Genomic DNA, 24,556 nt, shown 5'->3' on the forward strand with positions numbered 1-24,556 from the left:
TACAAAGGTAGCAAAAATATACAAGGTCCTTTTCTTAACTCCCCCACGTAGAAATTAAGAAGCAGAGAAGCAGTCTTTAAAGAGCTTTATGTGGTCTCATTTATTTATTTATTTTTTTGGCAGTGCTAGGTGCTGAACCCAGGGCCTCCTGCATGCCAGGCAAGCACTGTACCACTGAGTCACACCCCAGCCCCGAATGCTGACTTGGTCTCTAGACAGCCCTCCTGGGTGACAGGGATGAGGAGAGCATCAGGTGTCAAACTCTCTGAGCTGTGATCACAACTGGTGTCCCTGAGAAGCTTGAGAGCAACTCTATCAGAGATTTAAACCAGCTGGTGACAAAAATCCTGAGTGTTTTGCAGTCTGTGAAGAGACCACAGAGCCCACGGCTGACATCCCCTTTCCTATCAGAGTCACGTGCACGGTGGACATTACCAGCATTCAGCTCAGCTGTGCAGGACGTCCAGCAAGGTCCATCACAATCTAGGTCAGGTAGGAAGAACTGAAGTCCTTTCATAAGAAAAGGACGTCAATCATGGGAGATGCCAATGACAACAGAGCTGCCCCCGGGGAGGCCACCGCGTGGTGCCTGGCACTGTCTTTCCAGGCAGGCCCCCACCCCTTCCCATCAGCTGACCGCCAAAGCCCGGAATGCAACAAGTGGGCAAGACACAAAGTCAGGTGTTGGAATCTTATTTAGCACCGAGGCATCGGATGTAGAAATGAGACGGTCATCATCAAATAACAAACCCATCTGCCCCCAAACTTGAAGAAAAACTCGATTCCCATCGACTAAATTCACGTTACTCACAAACAATGATTCAGAGTCCATAACAGAAAGCAAACGTCATCTATTTTAGAAAAATCTTTAATGTGTTGTTTGGGACAATCCGATGAAACTTAAATCTGTAATATGTCTTCTATTAACCAACCTCATTGTTAAATTCTCACTCAGGGCTCATTGGTCCTGGGATTATCAGCAATGCCTAAAATTCTAAGAAAATAGGTCATAGTTCTCACTAGGTCATAGCTGATTATAAAATTTCTTCCATTTCTATTTTAAAAAATTCAAACTCTTGAGCAGTTGGACATGGGAAGGTATGCTACACAGTGATGAATTTTTATTTGTATTTTATTGGCAGTTCAGTTCACTTGGCTTCAACATTTATTGAGCACCTACTATGTACCAGGCACTGTACTAGGTGCTGGAGACACAAAGATGAATAAGACATAGTCCTGTCTCCAAGGAGTTTACAATCTCTTGGAGGCAAACAGGTAGTGCAAAAACAGAGTATACTCTAAAATGGACAAAACTGTCAGTAATGTAGTAATATTGGGCCTTTAAATACAATGGTATATTGTCGTTTGTAATGTCAAGGCAGACAATGAAATGCGTTTTCATGTGATAAAACAGCAAAATTCTTAACCCTAACCTTTGAAGAGTCACATAATAAAGGTAGTTGCTACTAAAAACGTACACCAGTTTTTCAAGTATTTCACACTTAGAAGCGTTATTGCCACGTCTGTGCTGCAGTGCACCCCGAGGCTCCAGCCGCCGTCATTCACACCTCAGCACGCTGGGACTCAGCTTCTCGCTGAGTTTGTGGATCAGAATGGCCAGCTCCTCGGTCGCTTGGCTCTTGTCCTCCAAAAGCTCATACCGAAGGCTGGAGATGTCTTGCTTGATTTCTTTTAATTCACCTGTAAGTATTTGTATTAAAATATATATATATAAAATTGGTGATTCTCTTTGAATTTAGAAAAGAACAAAATAAAACTCATGTGACTTGAATACATTTGCTTCCTAAAGTCTCCCAAGGTTTAAGAAATATCTGTCTTCACAAACACACTGACCTTTGCTCAAAGCTATAAAAACAGTCCAGCTATGTCTGCAGAGCTGAAGCCCAAGCATTGTCCTGTGGCTAAACCCAACATTTTCTGTTTGTTTTATTGTGCTGGATCCAACCCTGGGCCTCTGCATGCTGAGCAAGCTCCACCCCAGCTTTTAATGCAGGGTCTTCTTCGTTAACTGACTACAGAGCTGCTCTCTTCATCTGCCCGCCTCCCTCTGTCCCGCAGACCTCAGGTCCACACCCCTTGGTCATCTGTCCCATTTCCAGCATCAAGGGGAACCCACGCAAAACTGACCTTCACTAAAAAGAATCACTCTATCTAAGGGCCTAATGCTCCCATGAATAAGCAAATTATAAATCAGAGTGGAAAGGGGAAAGGAATGGGCGGAAGGGGCTGTTTATTGGGGCAGACAAAGGTAATAAGCTTGGGGCAGAGGTGGGGTGAGGGGTTCCGACACCATGCCACTGGCCACGGGCAGACTCTGTTCTCTGGGGAGGACAGGAGGATGTCGGCATTCAAACAAGGCTGTGCCTTGATTCTGCCTGGTGGTGCTCTGAGCATAGGGAGATGGCAATTAAAACCTGGATGTCTTGAAGATGACAGTCTCCGAGGGACTTAATAAGAGCACTCTGGTGCTTTTTGTGTTTTGTTTGCTTTTGCTTTTCTGCAGTACTGGGAATCAGACCTAGGGCCTTGTGCGTGCTAAACACATGCTCTAACCCTGAACTACATCTACAGCCCACGTTAATTTCCTCACGTCACTGGGTACCATGGTGGACCGCCCTGCTTCTTGCTCCTACCCTACCCTTCCTTGTACGCAGAGACTACACATCAGTGCTGCATTTAGTTTATCATTTATTCGTTGAAAACTTACTTCATCTAATACCCTGCATGAGCTCTGTTATCAACTTTCTTATAAGAATTTTGTCCAAAACTCAATCTCATTGATTTTCCTCCTTTGGGCAAGCGCTTGATAAATGCTACTCGTTTCTGAAGCTCTTATGCCCGTCAAGCTCCTCCCACTTTGCTCCAGTTCTGTCTTCCAGGGGTGGCCATGACACAACCCAGCAGGTTTCTGCCTTCCAAACCAAACACCCATCCCACTTCTTTCTCCCTGACCCTGTCTAGGTCAACCCCTAGGTTGCTGGTTCTCAGTCGCATATTCACAGATTTCTTTTCTGCACACATATACCACTGGATTGGCTCCGATTGGCAGGGATCTCAGATGGATCAGGTAAAGGCTCCACCGCCCACCAGCGATGCCAAGGCCAGCCTTTCTCACCAGCGTCCACAGATCCAATGCATGTCTCAGGGGGAAGGGACACTTTCTGTTTTCAGGAAACTTTTTTTCCCCAGGTTTATCTTTTCCAACTCTAGGCCTGTGCTTTGGATCCACCCTCCAGCTCTAAGGCTGTACCCAGGATGTGCCCTGAGAAGGAGACATGCTTAGGCAAGAAGCCAGTGGGCAAAGTGAAGTTCACGACAGAAACTTCAGACAAGGCAAATGGATTTGAGATTTGTTTCCAGATAAGCCAGAGGCCTCCTGGAGAGTGAGGGGCCCATCTGAGGGGCCCCCATTGCTCCTCTGCCTGCATCACTGGAAAATGTCGAGTCTCGTGTGAACTCACTGGAAATGGAGCAGACACCCTGGAGGACCCCGGGTCAGGAGGACGGCCATCTCCAGGGGCCCAGGATCTTGGGCACCCCGAAGAGGGGAGACTGCTCTGCACAACATCTAGATGCTGTTCACTTGGAAGGTGGCATATTGGAGGGGCAACGGGAGACTGTCCTGTTGATCTTGGGGGAGCCCGGACGCGCCCTGCTGTGGACGCTCCCTTGTCTCCATCTCGGAGGACGGGCTCCTTGGGGCTTACCTTCGTTCACCTCATCGTTTTCCTTGTCCACTTGCGCTTTCAGGACATACCGCTTTATCAGTCTCTTCATTATCTGCTGTTGGGCAAGGAGAAGTGGTCAGTGGTCACACAGCCCTGGACACTGCTCCTGGGGGGGCCTCCCATGCCTGGAAGAAGTTCTCAGAACTAGGGACACAGTACCCAGGCCTCAGACCCCCCCCTCCTTGCACCTGTCTGAGACTTCACTGCGTGACCCACAAACTTGTCTTTATGCCTCAGAAATGGAAGAAGCTTTACAAAACACTGAGTTGGAAGATTTCAAATCATGGTTTCTCTTCCAAATAAGAAATGGTTTCTCTTTCAGGTGCACTGACACTATATTATCCCCATAGACAGACACTGCCTTATTCACACTGTTACTGCAGGCTCAATACAAAGAATTTGGAAAATACAGAGAACAGCAAAAGAAATAAACAAAACCATTGATCATATCACTATCCCAAGATAATCGCTGTTGTAATTTTCACGTATGTCCTTCTAATAGCTTTTCTTTAAATTTTATATATTCATAATTATTGCACGTATGAAATTTTACATTTCCTGGGTATCATGTTATATCCCAGGCTTTCCCCTCATAGCAATATATGTCATTGTTATTTTCCACTCTAAGTAAGGGTTCTTATAGGGTAATTATTTGTCCACATTGAAAAAAACTAGAGTCTTCATTCATACCCGGAACACAAAAATTAATTCTAGTGCATCTTAAGTGTGAAAGACAAAACCTTCAAGTCCTTTAAAAAAGTATAGGAGGAATATTTATTTCAAAGTGGAACTGGACTTTCAAAAAAGATAAAAATTTCCCACTGTAATGGAAAATATTGTTAAGTGTCCTTAGGACACTAGATCTCTAGATCTGAGCACAGGGCAGGCGAAGCCGCAGAGCCGGAGAACATCCTGGCGGGACTTGTAACTGACAAACAGTTTGTATCCAATATGTAAAAACACGTGTAAAATCTGTGACTCAACAGGGAGACTCAAAAGAGCCAAAGGCAGACAGGTGCTCACAGCAATGGGAACATGGACACCAGCAGGCCCACGGAGCATCCACACTCTTTTCTTGTTATTACATCTGGCAATGCCAAGAGGTGTTGGGAAAGACGGGGATCAACGAGGACCCTCCCTTTCCTGGACAAGCCACTCTGAGAGCAATGTGGTCTCATCTTCTGAAGCCAGACACTGGCGCGCCTTCGTGCAGAAAGCGGGAAGGGCCCAGGGAGCCGCACGGTGGACCCAGAGGCAGAACAGACGCAGCCCTGGCCTGACCAGCGTGGGTGACGGGAAACAAACAGCAATGGGAGACAGACAAGCCAGTCACGGGGTGCTCACTGCGGTGCCCAGGAGCACACTGTGAGCCCCACACGGCAGTGGGAGGAACCCGAGAAGCACAACGTTGAAGGGAGAGTCCAGCTGCAGATCACGAAGCATGAGACTGTTGTTATGAAGCCAATATGAAATAAACCTATGTTTTAGGACTGTCTGCATATTTAATAAGCCTATAATTTACAAAGAAAACTAAAGCAAGAGGATTAGAAAACCAAACTGCAGGATGGTGGTAGCCCCGGGGTGGAGGCGGGGCAGGGCGGAGATGCACAGGAGCACAGAGTGGACCCATGACCTCCCTGGTTGGTTTCCGAGTGGGCACACAGTGGGTTTCTGAGTGTGCCCACAGTGGGTTTCTGATTATGCACACGGTGATGCTTGGCAGCTCAGCATCGCTACGTGTGTCAAATACCACGCTTCCAAGGTAACAAGAAATGGGGAAAGGCCTGAACTGAAACTCAGTCACAGGGAGATGGAAATCAGGGACCTTCTGATGCAAAGTCACCTTGGTTCCTCCAAACACCTCCTTGAGAGAATCACAACAGACCAGGGCAGAGCCACGCTGTGGGCTACGCCCACTTCACCAGTGACAGCAAAGCAGAACACCCTGGGGGTGTGGGAGCTGGACCTGGCTCCCATTGGCTCACAGGCACGCTCACCCTTTGGTCGGCGAGTGTGCACTGAGAGCCAGCCCCGGGCCAGGCTCTGTGCCAGAGACAGACAGGGCTGCCGCCACTCTGGCAAGACTTCTTACCTACCCAGAACAACTCCCTGAGGGAGGTGAGCGTATCAGGGATCTAAGTTGAGAGAAGAGTGAGGTGGATTTAGCTCATCTTTACAACAGAGCAGAGCAGCTCGCTAAATGTCCTTGAATGAAGGAAGGAACTGACACAAGTGGTTTCTTCATGTAGGGGAACATTACACAGCAGTTAGAATAAAAACTGTGATATATGTGTATCAATACAGACAACAGTAGGAAGACAAGTGAAGAAAAAGGGTATGTGATGCTCATACAGATTTCAAAAAACCTAGTGCATAATGTTATGGATGTATTTATGTAGGTGATAGACATCTAAAAGTGTGCCTGGGCAGAGCGCACACGTGACTTCCAGGGTGTCTGGGGAGGGCGGCAGCTAATGCCATAGAGCAGGGGATTTCAGTTGTGTCAAAAATTTCTTACAAAAACTATCCAAGAGTGTGGCAGAGTGCTTTTGTTATGCCAGGGATATGGCTCTTCCACTGGGGCTGGCCTCCACTCAAGTGCTCAGGTGGTCCTCCCACCCCAGCCTTCAGGGTGGCTGGGACCACAGGCCCTGTCACCATGCCTGCCTTAGAATATGGCAAAAGCATTTGTCAAGTCAAGGTGGCAGCAGCACAGACAGAAAGAGAATGCTCGTGATACTTTTCTGTGTATGAGAAAGTCCATAATTAGCTATTTTAAATGTAATAAAATAAAAACTCTTCAACCATTAGAACAAATAGTTGCTGCCTCGCATTTCCTGGGCCTCTCCAGCCCGGGCGGCGGCGCTGCCTCTTCAGCAGCCAGAGCCCTTCAGACCTGGTGGACAGTTTTCATGTAGACACAGAAGGCTCAGAGGAGCTGGGAGTGAAGGGCTGTAGGTGGTGTGCATGAACCACTAAGGAAACTTTTATTTGTGAATCCTACCTCTGCAGAAAGTAGAAGGGGAGGCAGAATGTGTTTGGAGCAAGGAGTCTCCGAATTTGAAAACAGGCCTTTACTTACAAGCCCAGAGCTCAAGACACTGAATCTCTAAGCTTCCTTTCCTCACCTCTGTCACGGGGCAATAAAACTCAGCCCAGAAGGATCTGTGCAGAGGAAACAATGCAATGCACGTAAAAGCACAGGTTCTGCTGGAGAAGGTCAGCTACAGTTAGGATGCAGACTAAGATGTCGCCGCTCACGTTCCCCGATGCAACACTCTCTCAAATACTTACATCAAGTTTTCTGAAACTATACGTAGGAAGTCTACGTCGTCTTCCACCCACTGCCAGAAGGGAAAGTGGTAGGAAAATAGAAAGTTTATGGTAAACGGATGGAGCTGGAGAATATCATGCTAAGCTCATAAGTCAATTCCCCCAAACCAAAGGCCAAGGTTTTCTCTGATATGCGGATGCTAGCTCACTGGGGCTGGGAGACGGAGTTACCTTAGCTTAGGTAGGAGGGAGTGAGGGAGGGAGGGGGTGGGGTAGGAAAGGCAGTAGAAGGAAACACATCATTTCCTATGTACATCCATGACTGCATGACCAATGTGATTCTACAACATGTACCATCAGAAAAGTGAGAGATCATACTCCATTTACGGATGATACATCAAAGTGGATAAATGTATTCTACTGTCATGTTTAAATAATTAGGACACGTTTTTAAAAAAAGAAATTCCTATGTGGTTCAAGTTCCCTAGAAATAGCCTGAACAAAGCTCATCGACTTCCCTCACTGAGGGGAAGAAAGGAAGGCGAGCTCCTTGTCACCTGTCACCTTCCGCCTGCTATAGGCTACAGCTTTCCCCTTCAATGTCTGGTGTGTTTTTAGCTGGTCCCACATCCCACAGAAACGCCACTGTGATTTTTCCAGCTTAAACACCCCCGTGCACCAAGCCCCAGCCCCTCTAGGAGGCAAGAACGCCCCTTGTGTTGAACTGAAACCCTTGGTCCACGGCGCAGGGGTCCTGTGAGTTCTCAGGAAGGCCGCCTGTCTGGGGCAGCTGCAGAGGCCCTCCCTGGGGACTCCCCCTGTTGAAACAGCTCCTGAAGGGGATCCCCCTTCACCCTCTGAACCACAGCTAAGAAGGCGAGCTGCCAGACCTGAGTGGTGACTTACAGGTGTCTACCCCGGTGCCGAGAGAATGTTACAGTGTATCTTGTACAGCAGAGAGCCCGAGGAAATGACTCCCTTACTGGGACTCCGAGTTTCTTATGGTCATCTATGCTTCTGTGTAGCAAATGCTGCTTGTTTGTCTTAATAGTCATAGTGCTACAAACGACCAGGAAACTCACATATAACAAGTAGAAGTGCCGTTTAAAATTTTACCTTCAATACCCAAAATTAAATTGACCAATAACAGATTTATTGGATCTGCCTCTTTCAGTCCAATTACTAACTAACTATAGTAGCCTGTTGATTAACTTCCTCACTCCTCAGACCTCCAGGAGTTACCTGGACTTCTTGTGGACACCTATGAGTCACCATTTCCAGAGGACACTGTGACTTTATGTGTAGACTATGAATTTTCTCTGTCCAGGGTGTGGAAGGCCTGGAAAGAGATCCCCAAAGCTGAGACTGAGGGGTGGCAAGGTGCAGAGCCCGCTGGTTCTCCTTGCAAACAAAACCAGGTTCCTTCCCGACGTCCACTGAGATGGGGAGAAGGGATAGACGTGGGCATGGAACAGCTTCCTCCCCAAGGAAGCCAGAGCCTCTTTTCACTCTTTTTTGTTCACTAATTCAGACTCGGGCTGCTGCTGCTCAGTACCATCAGGCACTCACCTACCCTCCCCCAACTTCACTCTCCATCTGCCTGAAAGCTGGACTTAAATTTTCTTCTGAGAAAGATTCCCCCTCCTCTCTCCCAGGCCAGGATTTCAAATCTGTCATGCCTGGGGATAGACGGGTCTGCACAAGCCAACCTTAGGAAGACAACCCTGTCTTCCATTAGATTCTCCAACTCTATTTTCTTCATCTTTCACTTCTCAACAAATGTATTGCACTTGGCAAGATATATGCAAGCTCTATATCCTAGCCACCCATCACAGGGTGTTTTATTCTCACTATTATTAGTCTGCCTTTTGACAGTTTAACTTGCAAACCTCAGGTACTGAACCCAAGAAGATAGAAGAAAAGAATGACCACCTCCTGAATTCTTTTTGTTGTTGTTATTTTTTTTTTTTAATGTGGTGATGGGGATTGAACACAGGGCCTCATGCATGCTAGGCAAGTGCTTTACCACCGAGCTGTCTCCCCAGCCGCCCCCCACCCCAAATTCTTGAAAAGAAAAGAGAATTAAATGTCCATTTTCTTTTAGCCCTTTAGTGGTTGGTGTTTGGTGGTTCTGTGTGAATGGTACCACATTAATCCTAATTAATATGAACAAAGACAACTACTTACAGGACTCCAAAGGGACCAAAGAAGACCTAAACCAGTGGAAAGTCACCGTGTTCTTCAAAGGAAATGAGGACTTCATAAGGTGCCAGTCCCTGCTGTATGCAATGCCCACACCTGTGATCCCAGCCACTCGGAGGCTGAGGCAGCAAGACCAGGCTCAGCAGCCTGCAAGATCCCGTCTCCAAACAGAGCACAAAGGGCTGGGGTGGGGCCCAGGGGTGAGCACCCAGGCTCAACCCCCAGTACCCGACACAGTGCCAATTCTCCTTAAGTAAACATTAATCTCAGTAAAAATACCACCAGGCTGTTTGTAAAGTAGACAAATCAACTCCAAAATTCAAACAGGACAGGGAGAAAGAAAGAGAGAGGGGAGGAAAAAGAAAGAATAGCAAAAAATGGGGGTTCATTTGTTTGATTTTGTTTTAAACTACAAGAATTAAAATAATACAGTCAAATTGCATGAATAGACAGAATGGAAAAACTAGAAATAAATACAAATAGATACCAGAATTTAGCAATAAAAGCAGGATTTCAAATCAGTATAAAAGAAATATTATTCAAACACACTGAGCTATGTAATCATCTGGAAGAAAAAATGAATTTGGATCCCCACCCCACATATTATGCTAAAATATATTCTACATGGTTGAATATTTTCACATAAAACATGACAGAATTTAAGAAATATGGATGGGTAGAAAGCTTATTAAGTGATCTCAGATGGGAGAAGATCTTTTCAAAGACTGCACGAATCTCCGACCTAATAGACTTGGGAAGGTGACTGCGGAAATAAGAAATAACATTTGTGAATATCGATACACAACAAACTGGCAAAAAAACTTCCCAACTCATAACACAACAGCTCATATCTTAAAATATTAAGAATTCCTCTTAACTTACACCAAAAGCCATCAAGAAAAGCAGGTAGACATTGGGTCCTAAGAATATAGAACACTAAACAAAAAATTAAGGTCAAGTTCATTCAAAGTTAAGGTCCAGTTCACGCACAGAAGCCATTCTCATAGGCTAAGACCCAAAGCCCTCGCAAAACACTGTTTGATTTAGGAAGGAAACAGATACTCTCATACGTGTATTATAAGTGTAAATGTTACAAGCTCCATCAAAATCAGCTTGATAACGACTAAAAAATTTAAATACACAGATACTTAACCAGAAAATTCTACACATTTGCACGTTTGAAATGTCAAGTACACGAGGTTGTTTATGGCGGTATTACTTATAACTGTTAAACACTGGCAATGCCCTCTCTCTCAGTGGGAGCTGGATGGGATAAACAAGCACACCATATGGGACGTAATGTAACCATCCAAAGAATGGCTTTGGTAATCAGTGAGCCAATCAGTTCTGCAGAGTCCCCTCCTCCAGGAAAGCTGTGTGAAGGTGGGTGTGTCACTCTCCCAGCATCACCTGACACCATCACTTCCTTGGTCCTCAAGACACCTGCGCACACCAGAATCTAAAGACTCAAAATGAGGCCAGCTGAGGAACAGAATTCAAGGGTCACAGCCAACAGCAAATGCAAAGGGTGTTGTATTTGTTTGTTTGTTTATTTATTTTGGTACTGGAGATTGAACTCAGGGGTGATTAACCATTGAGCCACACCCCCAACCCCTTTTATTTGTATTTAGAGACAGGGTCTCACTCAGTTGCTTTAGGGCCTCACTAAGTTGCTGAGGCTGTCCTTGAAGTCACGCTCCTCCTGCCTCAGACTCCTGAGCTGCTGGGATTACAGGCCTGCGTCTGTAGGTATTTTAAAGCAGTGCCATTGAAAGAGCACAGCCTGACCACAGTCACTTGGAAGATGGGTTGTCCTGGAGAAAAGCCTGGAGAAACAGTCTGGTTTTCAAACTGCGAGAGAGGTATTTATCTAATACACCATAACTCCCATTTCTTTGTCCAGTTCAAGGCTTATGCGACATGCTTTGGAAATCATAGCAACATTTTGCTTTCAATATTGAGAAAAGAACTCTTCTTTCTCAGCCAAAAAAAGGGGAGGGGGAGAAGGAGGGGGAGAGGGAGGGGAAGGGGGAGGAGCAGTTGGACTGATTTCTAAAGTCCCCTCCAACTAGTGTTCTTTTCTCATCTTCTCTGTTCCCGTCTCATAGCGCCACTCGCTATGCACACACACACACAGACACACAGAATCACACACAGATAAAGAGAGATGTCTAAGGAGTTCTTACCTGATAACGTGTTGGCTGGTTGAGAATGCTGTTAAAACTGTGTGATTCAAAAACTCTTGAGTTAGACTGAGTGAAGAGGTTTAACTAGGAAAAAATACAATTAACCTAGTAAATTAGAATACATTCATTTGGAATCAGAAGTACAGTCTCTCCTATTCTCCTTGGTAACATTTCTGAGGAACACCTTGTGGAGGGTGAGTTTTCTACGTGACTTCATCTAATTCCAAAGGCAAGCTCTAAGGGGGGACGCGTGCTCACACTGGTCCAAGTGTTGGCAAGATGGGCGGAACAGAACTGCTGGTTGAGAACACGTTTTTTAAAAGTTGGCTCCTACTGGGCACAATTTTCCCTGGGACCTGGTCTTGATCAAGATGTGCACTTGGCTCCTGGAAGCGCAGTTCCAGGGAAGCAGTTCAGTCGGCTGCTGGCCCTGCACAGGGCACGCTACTGGGTAGCACTGTGGGATCCCATAGCCTTAAAATAGAAGTCACAGTAATGCATCTTCTCAAGGCCGTACAAGAGCTGGGATCACACTTGGGAGAGAATTGGGCTAAAGAATCTTGGTTTTCTCTGCTTCTCTTCTTAAGGTCTAGACTTTGGGCAGGAATGAGAGCAGGAGGGGCACAGAGGCACATCCACTCCAGTGTGACCTATTACTCATGGGCACACGGCCCCCTGGTAGGTGTGGTTCAAAAGCAGCCCCCCCCCCCCGGTCCAAAAAGGCATATATGCCCCAGGACCCGAGAACCACCATCTCAATGCGGGAGGTGAGGGATGCGGGGGAGTGGAGGTGGCGCGGACCCTTCCAGTAGGTCTGCAGTGCCAGGGGAAAACCTCATCTAGCAGAGTTAATTCTCCTGTTGGCCACTGGAGGTCAGTGTCTGCCTACCAACCAAGGTCAGCCAGACAGGTGAGCCGGAAAGGCTGCTCCAGGGCCTCCCTCGTCCAAAAAGAACAACAGGAAATGGAATTCTCCAAATTTTTACTAAGTTCAGCATACACGAGGGTCTATGACTGTGCAGAAGGTGAAAGCGTCTGAACAGGCCTATGCGCAACTTAGAATCACAACGACCACTTAAGCCAGATGTGGGAGGCCTAGGAAGCGGAGGCTCTTGCCTCCCCAGAGATGAGAGGCCAGCCCATCTTCTGCCACCAGCACCTTTCCTGCCCGTGGCACACACAGGCTGGAGCAGGTGACCTAAGGGGACACCCTCAGTGGACATCCTACATAAAGGCTCCCCTCACTCCTGGGAGAAGCTAGTTTCCTCTAGAGGGGTCCAGGCAGCCACGGCCTGGGTGTGCTCTTCTCAACCTGAGTTCCCCTTTCTACTTTAGGACAGGGTCAGGAAAGAGGTCGGTGGACTCAGCTGCCTACAGAAAGAAAGAATAAACTAAGGTGTGTTCTATGAGGTGCTAGGGTTGCAAACTCCGCACCTGAGACACTCCTTTTATATACTTCAGTCTTTCAAAGCAAAGTCAGTTTCAGCAGTAGCAGGAGCCACCCAGGACGACAGTTCCAACCCGGCCCTTTTAGGAGACCTGCGGCCCCACAGCTGAAGTACAGCTCAGGGAGGGAGAGGGGAGGCCACAGCCTGGACTGGGCTGCTGAGCACAGAGGCAGCCAGGTGCCACAGAGAGCTGGACCCCAGGCCTGCCCGCACGGCCATCCCAGTTGTAGGGGAGGAATTTGAAGGGCGTAGTTGTCTTATTTATAAAATGGAATAACGGATACCCACCTTGCAGCACTAACTGAGGTTCAGACGTACTGCAAAGCACTTTGTAAACTGTGAATAGGGAAGGGCCCTGATATATGTCGAGGCTGGAACTTTGCACATCTCATAGTCCTCACCACAACCCTCCAGAAGCTTCCTCTTTCAGGGGAAGCGATTAAAGCTCAAGTGGCCACGTGGTTTGACCTGTTCTGACTCCTAAGAGCCAAGATTCAAGCCCAAGTCCAGCGTGCTTACGAGGTTCTGTTTTAAATCTTGGCATGCCATAACCCTCATTCCCTTGCAACCTAACAGCTGTCAGAGCTCACACGCAGGTCAGAGAGGATTAAATGATTGCATTCTTAAAGAATAAGATTCTAGGGTTGTAACAAATCTTGCAAACTCACCTCTATCTTAAAAAGCGAGAAATTAAATTGCATTCATCCTCTTTTCCCCAGCTTCAACTGAGAAAAAGTACCCACCTCTGCTCAGGAAGGCCTGTATTTTAGAGAATTAACCTAAAATCCTGTGGGCTTCTAGATTGCTACAGCTACAGGCCATTTTCACAATTTTAGACAAAAAATTGTATATTAAGCCTGTACATTTTCTCCTATCTTCCTCCTTCACTGTTATTTGAATTTTTCCCGTATTTTTCTGTCTCCTATACCAAGCTTATCTTTGAAAATTAAATTCACGCTCATAAAGTGCCATCATGAAACGTTTGTTAAAATTAAAGTCTGACTCAACTGGGACAATGTAGGGGCAGACCATTCTTGCTATTATAAAAGGGGCGCTTGGAGTTATTTGAGGAGCTCTCAAATAACTCTCGGTTTTATGATACTAAAGGAAAAAAAGTTACTTAGCCCAGTCTAGCCATGCTCAGTCTATGAACAGGAAGAGGATGATCTGAGGCTAAAATTATTTAACTTCAGAATCACAGCGCAGAACATGGAACACACCAAAACAAAGTGCTTCCTAACAACAAGGTTTCTCTTTACGTTTAACAGTTCAAGGGAGTCTTGTCTGTTTTCAATATGGTGGTTCCCAGGAAGTTCTGACCGCCCAGGGCATAGACAAGTGGCTCTTGAAACATTATGCAGACATCAAGCCCTTGTCTATGGCAGCTGGTGGGATGCACGGCCACTTTCAAGGTCTTCTAGGTTCACACATAAAAATCATTGCACCACACATAAGAATTACACATCGAAAGACAAGGAGAAAGAGACAAAACATGGATTTTAAGGTCTTGGTAAGTTGTCGATACCTACCCTGGACTTAGAGTTACCCATTCCCATTTCTGGATCCTTCTGTAGCCTTCTCCTTCTACATTTGGAGAAGTTGATGATCCGCATGATGAGATACACAAATGATTTTGGACTAGGAACCAGGCTGAAGGGTGGGGGCAAGGTTTTCCCATCATCAAAATAGGAGAGCCAAAGTTTGGAACGAGCAAATTTCCATTCTACGTCACTGTCATCCTGTGTTGCAAAATAGAAATTACTGATTTGAAATTAGCTACTAAATTTTTAAACTAAATATTCCAGTAACAATGTAAATTCTAGCAATGAATATAAATGATTTTTTAAATAGGTAAGGAACTTATACATAATTTTCTGCATATGATCTCTATATGCTATGGGATAAACTGAGGATCACTTCTATGACACCATTTAAACTTTTTATTTTCCATATTCCTTTGTCTATATCCAATAAAATATAACCAGAATTTCCTATTCCTCACAAGATAAGACAAAAAGATCAGAAAAATTAGAGGCAAGAAAGGACAAAAGTGTTAACTCCCTCCCCGCATTCTTCGCCCCACCAATTCTGCATGTTCAAAGTTAGTTCTTTGCTCTCTACCTCACTCTCCCCTCCCCATACCCACTCAAGTCAGGTTATACGCGTGACATATTATACTCCAAGGGCAAAAGGAAAATGAGAATTTAGAACAACAGATTTTGGGAGATTATGTTTCTGTCACATGCCCTCAAATGTCATGTAGTTCCCCAGGAGCCTGGACCAGTCTCCATCTACTCCTCTCCCCAGGGCCACCCCATGGTGATGGGCATGACCATTCCAATAGGGGAAAGGAAGAGGGGGCCCAGGGTGGAGGAGGCTGGGTCGCTCAGGTCACACAGCCCAGACAGGCACGAACGCACCCACATAGGTAGGTGTTCAGCGCTCTGAGTTTTCACTTCTGGAGGAGCTAACCTCTGCGTTGGGGACACTATATCACGAGGCTCTAAACACACTTGGAGCTTTGGTAGAGCTGAGAAACAGCTAGGCACTAGGAAGATACTGATCACAAAACTGGGGGATGGAGGAAAATACATTCAGTGAAGAAGATGCTACCACCCCAAGCCCAACCAGAGATCCGAGGCAGAGCAGTTTCCAGATACTAGAAATTCTGACCAGAGAAAGTCTGCCATCTGTGTTTGCAGGCATCTAGCAATTCTTCCACCAGGAAGGACGCTGACTGGCTAACCCAGGAGACAAAATGTGTCTCCCTATGGCAGTGCACGTGCGTGGTCAGTGGTTTCAAGACTTCTGAGACACCCTGAGAGAGGTGGAGTGGGAGGGACCTCCTGGGATCTGGGCTCCTAGAAGAACTGGACCGGTGTGACTACCTGCTCAGGGGGAGACACAGCTGAGAGCAGGCTCTCTGCATGGATAGGAGCCTCTTTGTGACCACAAGGCACTGAAACAGATGTCGCATGCCGTCAGAGTGGGATGGGAAGGGCAGATGCTGGGGACACAGTGGGCTTACCTCAATTTCTTGATAGGAGCTATTGATCATAGCAATGAGCATGTTGAGTAGAACCACCACCATAGTTACATTGTATATCCCGTAAAGGACATATCCAATATTCTCTATGAATTTGTGGTCGTATTTGAGCACAACGGAAGTCACTTCAGACAACCCAAATATCGACCAAAACAAAGTCTTGAAACTTTCTTCTACACTGTGGAGAAAAAAGACACACAGTAATTAATTAATGATTCTAAGTATTAATTATTCAGGAGTAAAGACAAGTTAGGGCTGAACACCATACAGATGTAAAATGCAATCAGAACAAACATTAGCAACTACTTCTAACAATTTGAAGATAGTTAATGGAAATCCCCCTCTCAGGTTTTCAGGACTGGTGATTAAATGGCCAACGGTGCTTTTCTGAAGGACCTTCCAGGGAAAGTTGTCTGTGCTCAGCAGGAGAAAGCTGAAGCCATATTACAACGCCCATTCCTTTCTCCTGGGAGGATGAGAGTTTGAAGTTTGATTTGGTAGACGGTTTAGGTACCTGAGTCAGTTTTCCTGGAGTAGAACAGAAATTAAAATTATGAATCTACTTTAAAAAAGTGTATGAACATATTCCTTGCTGCATCATTTGCTATGAAATGATTTGCTTTTAGAATAAAAGCAAGCTAGATATGCAAGGAACAGGCTGAATGATTCTGGAGCATCCAAACCCGGAAGGCCATGCAACCACGGGGGGAAGTGGGACAGACCTGTCTGCACGTGTTCACATCAGCGATGCCAGAGGAGGGTTAAGTAAGAAACAAGACAGCCACGGTGAAAACCTCTATCATTGAGTGACAAGGGGAACACAGATACTTACATTCTACTTTATGAAAAAAAAAAATCTCAAAGTGTCCCAAAGACACGGGCATTTCTGGAACTAGGGAGAACTAGCAGACTGGGGGCCAAGGGTGGGGGGGGGACCAGCCTGTCATCGTAGAAACCTCTCTGGATCTTTTGTCACAAGAACATACAGTCAGTCACCGCTGGGTATCTGTTGGGGCTGGGTTCTAGAACTCCCTGGGAATATGGACGTCTGTGGGTGCTCAGTCCCTTAAAGAAGGCTTAGTGTTTACATATAACCTATGCACCTCTCCTGCATGCTTTAAACCATCTCCAGGTGACTTACAATACTTGATATGGTGACACTGCAATGCAGTTGTTGCAACAGTTGTTCTCCTGTGCCGTGTAGGGAACAAGGACAAGGAAAAACAGCTGTGTGGGTTCAGCAAGGACATGGTGTTGTCAGGCCACTCGTGACCCAGGGCTCGCTGAACTTACAAGGAGCCCACAGATCCTGAAAGCCAACAGCGTCACCTCCCCAGAAGCCACCCTTCGCTGGACATGAAGCGGGGCAGCGGAACCAGGGGGCCGCGTGTCTCCCCTGATCACAGGACTTCCCGATTCCTCCTTCAGGACAACCAGCACCCGGCTCTCCCACACCAGTCCCCCTCTGGCGTTCCTCAGCCACTTTGGCAAAACGCACATGGCTGTTTTTAACATGTGACTGACTTGTGATCCCTGATCCGGGGACTAAATAAATCATCCTTGAACAGTTATGTAAAATTCCATTACAAAGAAAGGTTCTAAAGCAACTTCTTTTTCCGGAAAACAATTAATGGGAATCGTATTTAAACAGGGGGAGGGAAAGGGGTGGTGTTGTGTACCTCTGTGCTTTCCCTAGCAGGTTCAAGCTGATTTTTTTCTTTATTACAATAAAGTGAATTTCAGTCTCTCTCACCTTCTGACTGCTCTCTGTTAACTATGGGGAACACTAGTTCAGAACCATTCAGATGTCCGCAAGGCCTTGGTGTGCTATTTTCGTCTACGGGGAACTTGCTGAACAAGAGTGAAGCTGGTTCCCAGCTGTGGCTTCACAGGGCACCAAGGAAAGGCAGGAGGGAGCATGATCTCCTCACGACAGGGACCAAGATACAGGGGAGGCCATCGCCGTGACAACCAAACACCCAGGGGCGAGAAGGTCCCACAGTCTGGGTACCTCCACCCGGAGGCCCACAGGGGTAGTGAGACTCAGCAGGGTCAAGGACGGCTCCCGGGGAGACAGTCACAGTGCAGGAACCAGTGTGACCCTGGGCAGGAAGTGGCCTCACCACTCCAGTGGGCCCCAGGACACGCCCTTTCCTCTCACCCTCCTCCCTGCACTGTCAACGACTCATTGAAACAAACCAGTGCTTCTGTTTCAGAAGAGTAGTACTAGCTACAAAGGGACAGGCCTAAATCTAACGTTATGCATAATGAAAGAGACATCCAGGATTAGCAATCCCATACTCCATTCTCTTAAAATAGCAGATTCTGTCCAGGATTTTTTCCGAATCCTGATCGATTCTGTGGCTAAATGTTCACTAAGGTAAAAGAGATGAACATAACCACATGCAGGAACTGACTGTTTCCATGGATTTTTTTCTGCTCTTAAAAACACCTTCACTACGGTAATTGAAATTTTTCTTCTGCTTCGTCTAGACCTGCTGGAAGTCCTCTTCATGCTCGACTTACGTGGTGAAAGCAGCGTTGACTTTGGCCCCCAGGTAGTAAGAGTACAGTATGAACATGCCGATCATGAAGGCCAGAAACACCATGATGAAGAGGACCATGAACTTGAATATGTCCTTCACCGTCCTTCCAAGAGAGATCTGCAAGGGGCCGAAGCTCTCGTTGGCAGGGAGGATGTAGGCGATGCGAGAGAAGCTGAGCACAACAGCGATGGCATACAGGCCTTCGGAGATGATCTGCGGGTCAGAAGGCAGCCATTTATCTCTAGCTAGAAAAGAGAGAGAGATGAACAATGGAGCGCACCAGTAGGGTCTGTCCTGTAGGGAGCTGGCTCTGCTCTCGGCCATTTAGTTAACTGTCCAGTGCCATTCTTACGTTAATCAAGAAACAAAATTTCTATATTACTTTCAGTGGAGAAAAGACCAGTGTAAAGACACTAAACTGACAACACATGGATCCGAAAAAGAATGAGAGATAAAGAGGTTAGAGCACTTCACAGACACCGACGTGTCCAGGATGACGCAACAACCCACCGGCCTGTCCCCTCATCGTTAGACTTATTAACCAGCTCTTCTGGTGTCCAGTGGGCATAGCTGGAGTAAAACTGTTTTAAAAATATCTTTAGTTGTAGATGGACACAATATCTTTATTTTACTTATTTTTATGTGGTGCTGAGGCTCGAACCCAGTGCCTCACCTGTGCAGGGCAAGCGCTCTGCCACTGAGCTATTGTCCCAGCCCAAAGTTAAACTTCTTTCCCATGTTTGGTGGGAAATTAGTTCGTCTATCAGTTTATGCAAGTGAAATCTCAGACAGCATTGAGGGAGAGTGTCACTGGGCCACAGTAGTGCTGCCAGGTGAAGGCCAAGCAAGCTGACTTGTTTCTAGAGGACGTAAAGGGCCAGGAAGGGTAAAGATTGGGGATGCAGATTCACAACAAGAGCCTAATGAGCCTTTCCAGGTTACTGAGTCTACAGTAGATCCATTTCCCCGGCAGGTCAGTGAAGAACTGTGTGGTTGATTTTGTGTGAACTGGGTCATTTCCAAAAGCATGGACACACTGTGGACATTGCAATAAGAAACGTTAACATTCACTGAACACTCCCAGCACGTCACTGTCACGTGCTGCCCCGTGAGCATGTGGCAAATGCTGACCTCTTGGAGATGCAGAAGCCAAGACTTGGAAAGTCAAAACCATGATCAGAATCACTTGTCCAGGAGGTGGGAACGCCAGCAGTCACAAAGTCCCCTTGAGACAACAGCCATTAAATAGACACAGATAAACTCAAGACACATAAGTTATGGAAACAGTCAAGACATAGATAACACACAAATAAAGACTAATTCTTAAGTGCAAATGGTGATCCTTGGCTCGTTTGAACCAGTGTCCTTGCTGGGTGAAAATCCTTGCTGACAGTAGGAGACACCACGCTTCAGTTCCACACCTTGCAAGACCTCGCACGTGAGAGCAGGAGCCCAGCCTTCCAACCTGGACTCGCCCCCCAGGGAACCCTGACTGCCTCTACAGTCATCCTCCAGGCAGAACACACGCTCCACGCCTGAGCTTCCGGCTCTGCAGGGCTTAGATTTATACACATAGGTGAAAATCGCCACCGCAGCTCAGGGAAGGGAGCAAACAGCACCTGACAGGTCTGTGCTGGGCAAGAGGGCATCCGCCACCTTTCACCTGGATGTCCACGGGGGCCCCTGCTCTTGGTGACAGAGAAGTCCGGCAAGAGCCCCACTCTGTGCCACGTGTGTCTGCTGTCTCGGCAGCTGCAGTTCTCTTGGCCTCAGCGCCCCGGCACCTCAGCTTACGTCTTTTTCACGTTGCTCTTAAAGCAGTTTAGACTTCCATTGTCTATTGAACCCACAGCCTCAGGGACTCTGGGCCCTGAGGATCTGGCTTCATGGACTCCATGGATGTGTGCACTGTGTGCACTCATGCTGTGTCCACTGTGCACAAATGTGCAACACACCTTTCACACTAACACATGGTAGTGGTCCATTATTTAAGGGGGGGCTTATGTGGTTTCAGTTACTCATGGTCAACTGTGATCTGAAAATTTTAAGTGGAAGTTTCCACAAATAAACCATGTTTGAGTGTTATATGGCACAGCATTCTGAGCAGCACGCTCAATCTGTGCAGACCAATTTGTCTCCCGTAGGACATGAATACCAGTGTGTCCGTGTGGTATAAGCTACCTGCCCATCAGTGACTTAGGAGCCATCTAGGTGATCAGACCCACTGTCACTGTATTGCAGTGTTCATTGTTCAAGAAACCCTCATTTTATTTAATAATATGCCCAAAGAAAGAGAAGCGATGCTAGCAACTGTATTATCATATATTATTATAATTCTTCCATTTTATTATGACTGTCATTAATCTCATTGTGCCTAACTTACTTATTAAATCTACCATATGTACATATTTATGTGTGGGAAGAAACAATATATATATATAGACCTGAGCAGTTTCAGGAACCCACTGGGGGCCTTGGGACATACCCGCCTTGGATGGAGGGGGGTACCGTACTCCTGATTGGCATTTCCTCCCGCAGCGAGCCACTCACCGTAGGTGAAGTACTGTATCTCAGGCGGCAGCGTCACTTCGCTGAGGTCACTCTCTTGGACATAGCTGTCCACGTACTGCTGTGCTTTTGTTGCCTGAAGGAAAGCCAGGAATCTGGCCGTGAAGGCGGCGATGAAGATGGAGAGCATCCCAAAGTCGAGCACATTCCACAGCTGCAGGATGTACTCCCTGGGCCCTTCCAGCCACAGCTCCTTACACTCAGACCACATCATCCCTGGGTGGGAAGCGAGGTGCGCATGAGAGCACAGCTCAGCTGGGACGCTGCCACCAGGCGCCTGCTGACCCAGGCCCACCCTGGGGGGAAGGGCTTCCCTCGGGAGGGACACACCCCGCCGAGCCAGAGACAGGGCTCTCCACGTGGCCACCCAGATGGGGACCTGTGGCAGGTGCAGAGAGGAGGAAGGAGGCAGGCAGGTCAGAGGAGCTTCCCTGTGAGACTCGTGGAGGACAGAAGAAGAGGTGTCCCTACAAAAATCCAAGTGGCTGACCATCAAGCCATGGTGACTGGGGAAACGAGCCCCCGCAGGAGACAGTCACCTGGAATCCTAATGACGGGCTCCCCAGCCACCCAGGAAGCTGGACTGTCCCCTCCCCACTCCTGCTCGTCCCATGCTGGGGAGGCCAGGAGCATCCCAGGACAAGACAAACCCCCGAGAAAGGTGCCTACTTAGGACGAAACTGAAGGCAGAAAGTGCCTCGAGGGGAGAAGGGCACAAGATGGCCCTGTGAGAGGGCACAGTAACCGGGGAGTTTACCAAAACAAAGTTCATAAGATGAATACTTGGCCCAGGTTGAGACCAGGAGCCAGTGAAAGGGATAAGAAGCCCATCAACTCAGGGAAGGAGAAGACACCAAGAAACACACAGGACGGAAGAGAGAAAACAGACAGAGATGACTTTGGATCAGTGATCAGTGGACCAACCTGTTCCAACATGCTCTTATTAAAATGCAACAGAATTTTTTTCACATTGTTTAAGTTTTCACTTTAACACAGGTACTCAAAATGGGTTACTGCAAAGCAAAGTAACAAACATCCTGAAAATGGAAACTCCTAAAAATCTCTCAAATGCAACATAAAGGTTCTTTAGTCCTCAGTTAATAGCTGCTGGTTTATTTCATAAGCATTTCAATTGAATGACTGATCACAACAGTGAGTTACATTTAAAAACTTAGTTGTGTTCAATCATTGAAGTTAGATTTCTGAAACATGGTAAACTTGTAATCAGGTCAAGTTAATCATAAAAACTTAGAATAAGTTAAGGCATAACTTTTATAGGCATGTACCAAATTATTCAATTATTTTGTTACTTAGCTCACCTGACACCGGTGACGTCCTTACCAGGGAAGGCATAGCAGCTTTAGCAGAAACTGACAATCATTTAGACAACTAGTTTTTGGTAAAAGTTAGGGTACTTGAAATCAAAGCCTTACCGAGAACCCAGACCATGATCAGCATCTCTGTCCACGTGAACTGAGTGGTCTTCACCCTGAAGATCTGTTTGGGGTAGTCAGTGACTGTGATGTTGGGCAGTGTGGCGATGCCTTCAAACCTGTCGGAGGCGTTGAACACCAGCAGGCCCAGGAAGATGATGAAGGAGGCCGCGTGTGCCACAAACTTCATGAAAGGGCTCCGCAGAACCCGCCCCAGCTGGAGCAAGACGGGGCAGCGGGGAGACAGAGAAATTTCACTTTAGAAAATGTGCCTTCCACTTTTAACACTTCATATACAGACAACAGATAAAGGAAATGGGAGCACTTTTAAAGACCTGCTTCTGTTCCTGAAGAGCTATAATGGTGAAAGCTAATCTTTACAGGGAGACTCTTGGTTGAAAACTGATTTAATAAGGCCTCCTCGGGATTCATTGTTTCTCAACATCTAGTTTCCCTCAGGCAACTACACTGGCAGATGCACTTCCAGGGGTCCCAGGACATGTGCAGTTCTTCTTCCTTCTTCATGAGAGAGACTTTGCAAAATCAAAGTTCTTGCAGCTGGAAAGAAACTTTGAATATGCCCTATGCGGTTCTTTAATGCTTTGTAACTGAAATCCTAGAAGTTTGTAGACTCAGGGCATTAAAAACCCTCTGAGGGGTTGAAAAAAAATAGTTACTACAGCAGAAGTAATTCGAGTTCTCATTTCTAAATACTTCAAAATCATTATACCTTGTATCATATGAAAAGACAGAAAATATTAGAATCAAAATGAATATTTTATCCATTACCACCTCAATAATTGAAACCTCCAAGTAGGTTAGCTTAATTAAAAGTCATCCTCTGAGTTTGGAAAATTATGCTATAGTGCAAAAGCTATTCTAAAGTTCAGTTTGTAATTATTTTTAGGTGACTCCTGAAAAATCCCCTGGGACATGATGTCCTTAAAAGTCCCGTGTTCTAATGGAAATGAAAAACAATTCCTCCTGTCTCCAAGGCCTCCGCGGTCCTCATTCCTGAGCATGCGGTAGATTTATCAAGTGAGTTCTCCAGTCCACACTCTCAGCTCCTGCCTGGAACTCAGTCTGTGACCTCAAAAGCACTGAGGTTTGCATTTGAAAGACTGAACTTTGAACAAATGTCCAGAGCCTCAGTTTGATGTCAACAAATGACCAAGAACATCCAGTATTGCTGGGGCTGGAGACACAGGAGGGCACTTGGCAGAATTCACATCTTCTACGCTGGACACAGAGGAGTAAACTGCCGTGTCACACTGCTGTCCATAGCCGTGGAGAGGGCACATGGGGCAGCTTGTCCACAGCATCTGCTTCTCCTAAAGGTGGAAGAGGAAGCTGTGTACTTCTCTGAGTAACGGGGCAGGTGTGGAGTATGCTTGCTGTCTCCTTTGTGCCCTGGATGGGTGGTTCACAGCAGCTATAAACGGGGGCACAAGGAATGACTCAACTCCCACCACCCCCTCTGCCCAGGAGAGATCACCACCCTGTGAGGAGTGGCGCCAGATGTCCACTTCAAACCTGATGTCCTGTCCTAGCTGGTGAGCTGCTAGGAGACATGTGAGTGCTCCAGTTCATCACCCACAGAGAGGGAGGCCGGTGGGAGGATGGTGGCATCCCGCGGTGCTGTCCTCATGTCTCAGGGTTTGGTGTTTATGAGGTGAAGAATCCGGAAGTAGTTTTCCACAATATGGAACAGAAGAACTTAGTCCAAGAGGTCCGTAATGACGAGCTTTCTGCCCTCGGCTGCCCTGGGCAGCCCAGCAGAGAGGTGAGAGGAATGAGGAATCACTCACACTCACACTCTCACACACACACACACACACGGTGCCCCGGAGCAGGACTGCCCAGGAGTCTAGCCAGAGTGCCCATGGGTTTCCAGGGCCATTTGTAAGTGGCCGTGACTCGTTCTGCCTGACACTGCCCCCATTATAACAAAACCAGGTTCTGGAAGAGGGAACAGGACTGAGCGGCCTGGGAGCAGCTCCTCCCTCCAGCAGTGCCTTATCAGCCTCCCTGGACTCCGCGGGCCAGGCTGGGTCCCGCCCCTGCCCCGTTCAGGGGCCTCTCCTGCCCCACTGCAGAGCTCTTCA

General features: G+C 46.9%; 1 protein-coding gene across 5 annotated transcripts in view; it reads right to left on the reverse strand.

The window, feature by feature from the left end:
* Window positions 1-852: 852 nt before the first annotated feature.
* Window positions 853-24,556, reverse strand: part of Trpc3 (transient receptor potential cation channel subfamily C member 3) — a 118,738-nt gene continuing 95,034 nt past the window's right edge. For 3 of the 5 annotated variants that reach the window (XM_015479006.2, XM_048811990.1, XM_048811991.1), the window contains 8 exons: window positions 22,452-22,668; window positions 21,001-21,234; window positions 18,431-18,695; window positions 15,887-16,082; window positions 14,388-14,597; window positions 11,411-11,494; window positions 3,729-3,804; window positions 853-1,701 (listed from right to left, as the gene is read on the reverse strand). In XM_015479006.2, the coding sequence (XP_015334492.1) occupies window positions 1,559-1,701; window positions 3,729-3,804; window positions 11,411-11,494; window positions 14,388-14,597; window positions 15,887-16,082; window positions 18,431-18,695; window positions 21,001-21,234; window positions 22,452-22,668 (1,425 nt within the window). In that variant the 3' untranslated portion in view covers window positions 853-1,558. Of the gene's footprint in view, window positions 1,702-3,728; window positions 3,805-11,410; window positions 11,495-14,387; window positions 14,598-15,886; window positions 16,083-18,430; window positions 18,696-21,000; window positions 21,235-22,451; window positions 22,669-24,556 lie in introns of those variants that run through there. The other 2 variants (XM_048811992.1, XM_048811993.1) reach the window with 2 other exon arrangements.

The sequence above is a fragment of the Marmota marmota genome, unplaced genomic scaffold (genome assembly GCF_001458135.2).
Source record: "Marmota marmota marmota unplaced genomic scaffold, marMar, whole genome shotgun sequence".
In the NCBI taxonomy this organism is placed as follows: domain Eukaryota; kingdom Metazoa; phylum Chordata; class Mammalia; order Rodentia; family Sciuridae; genus Marmota; species Marmota marmota.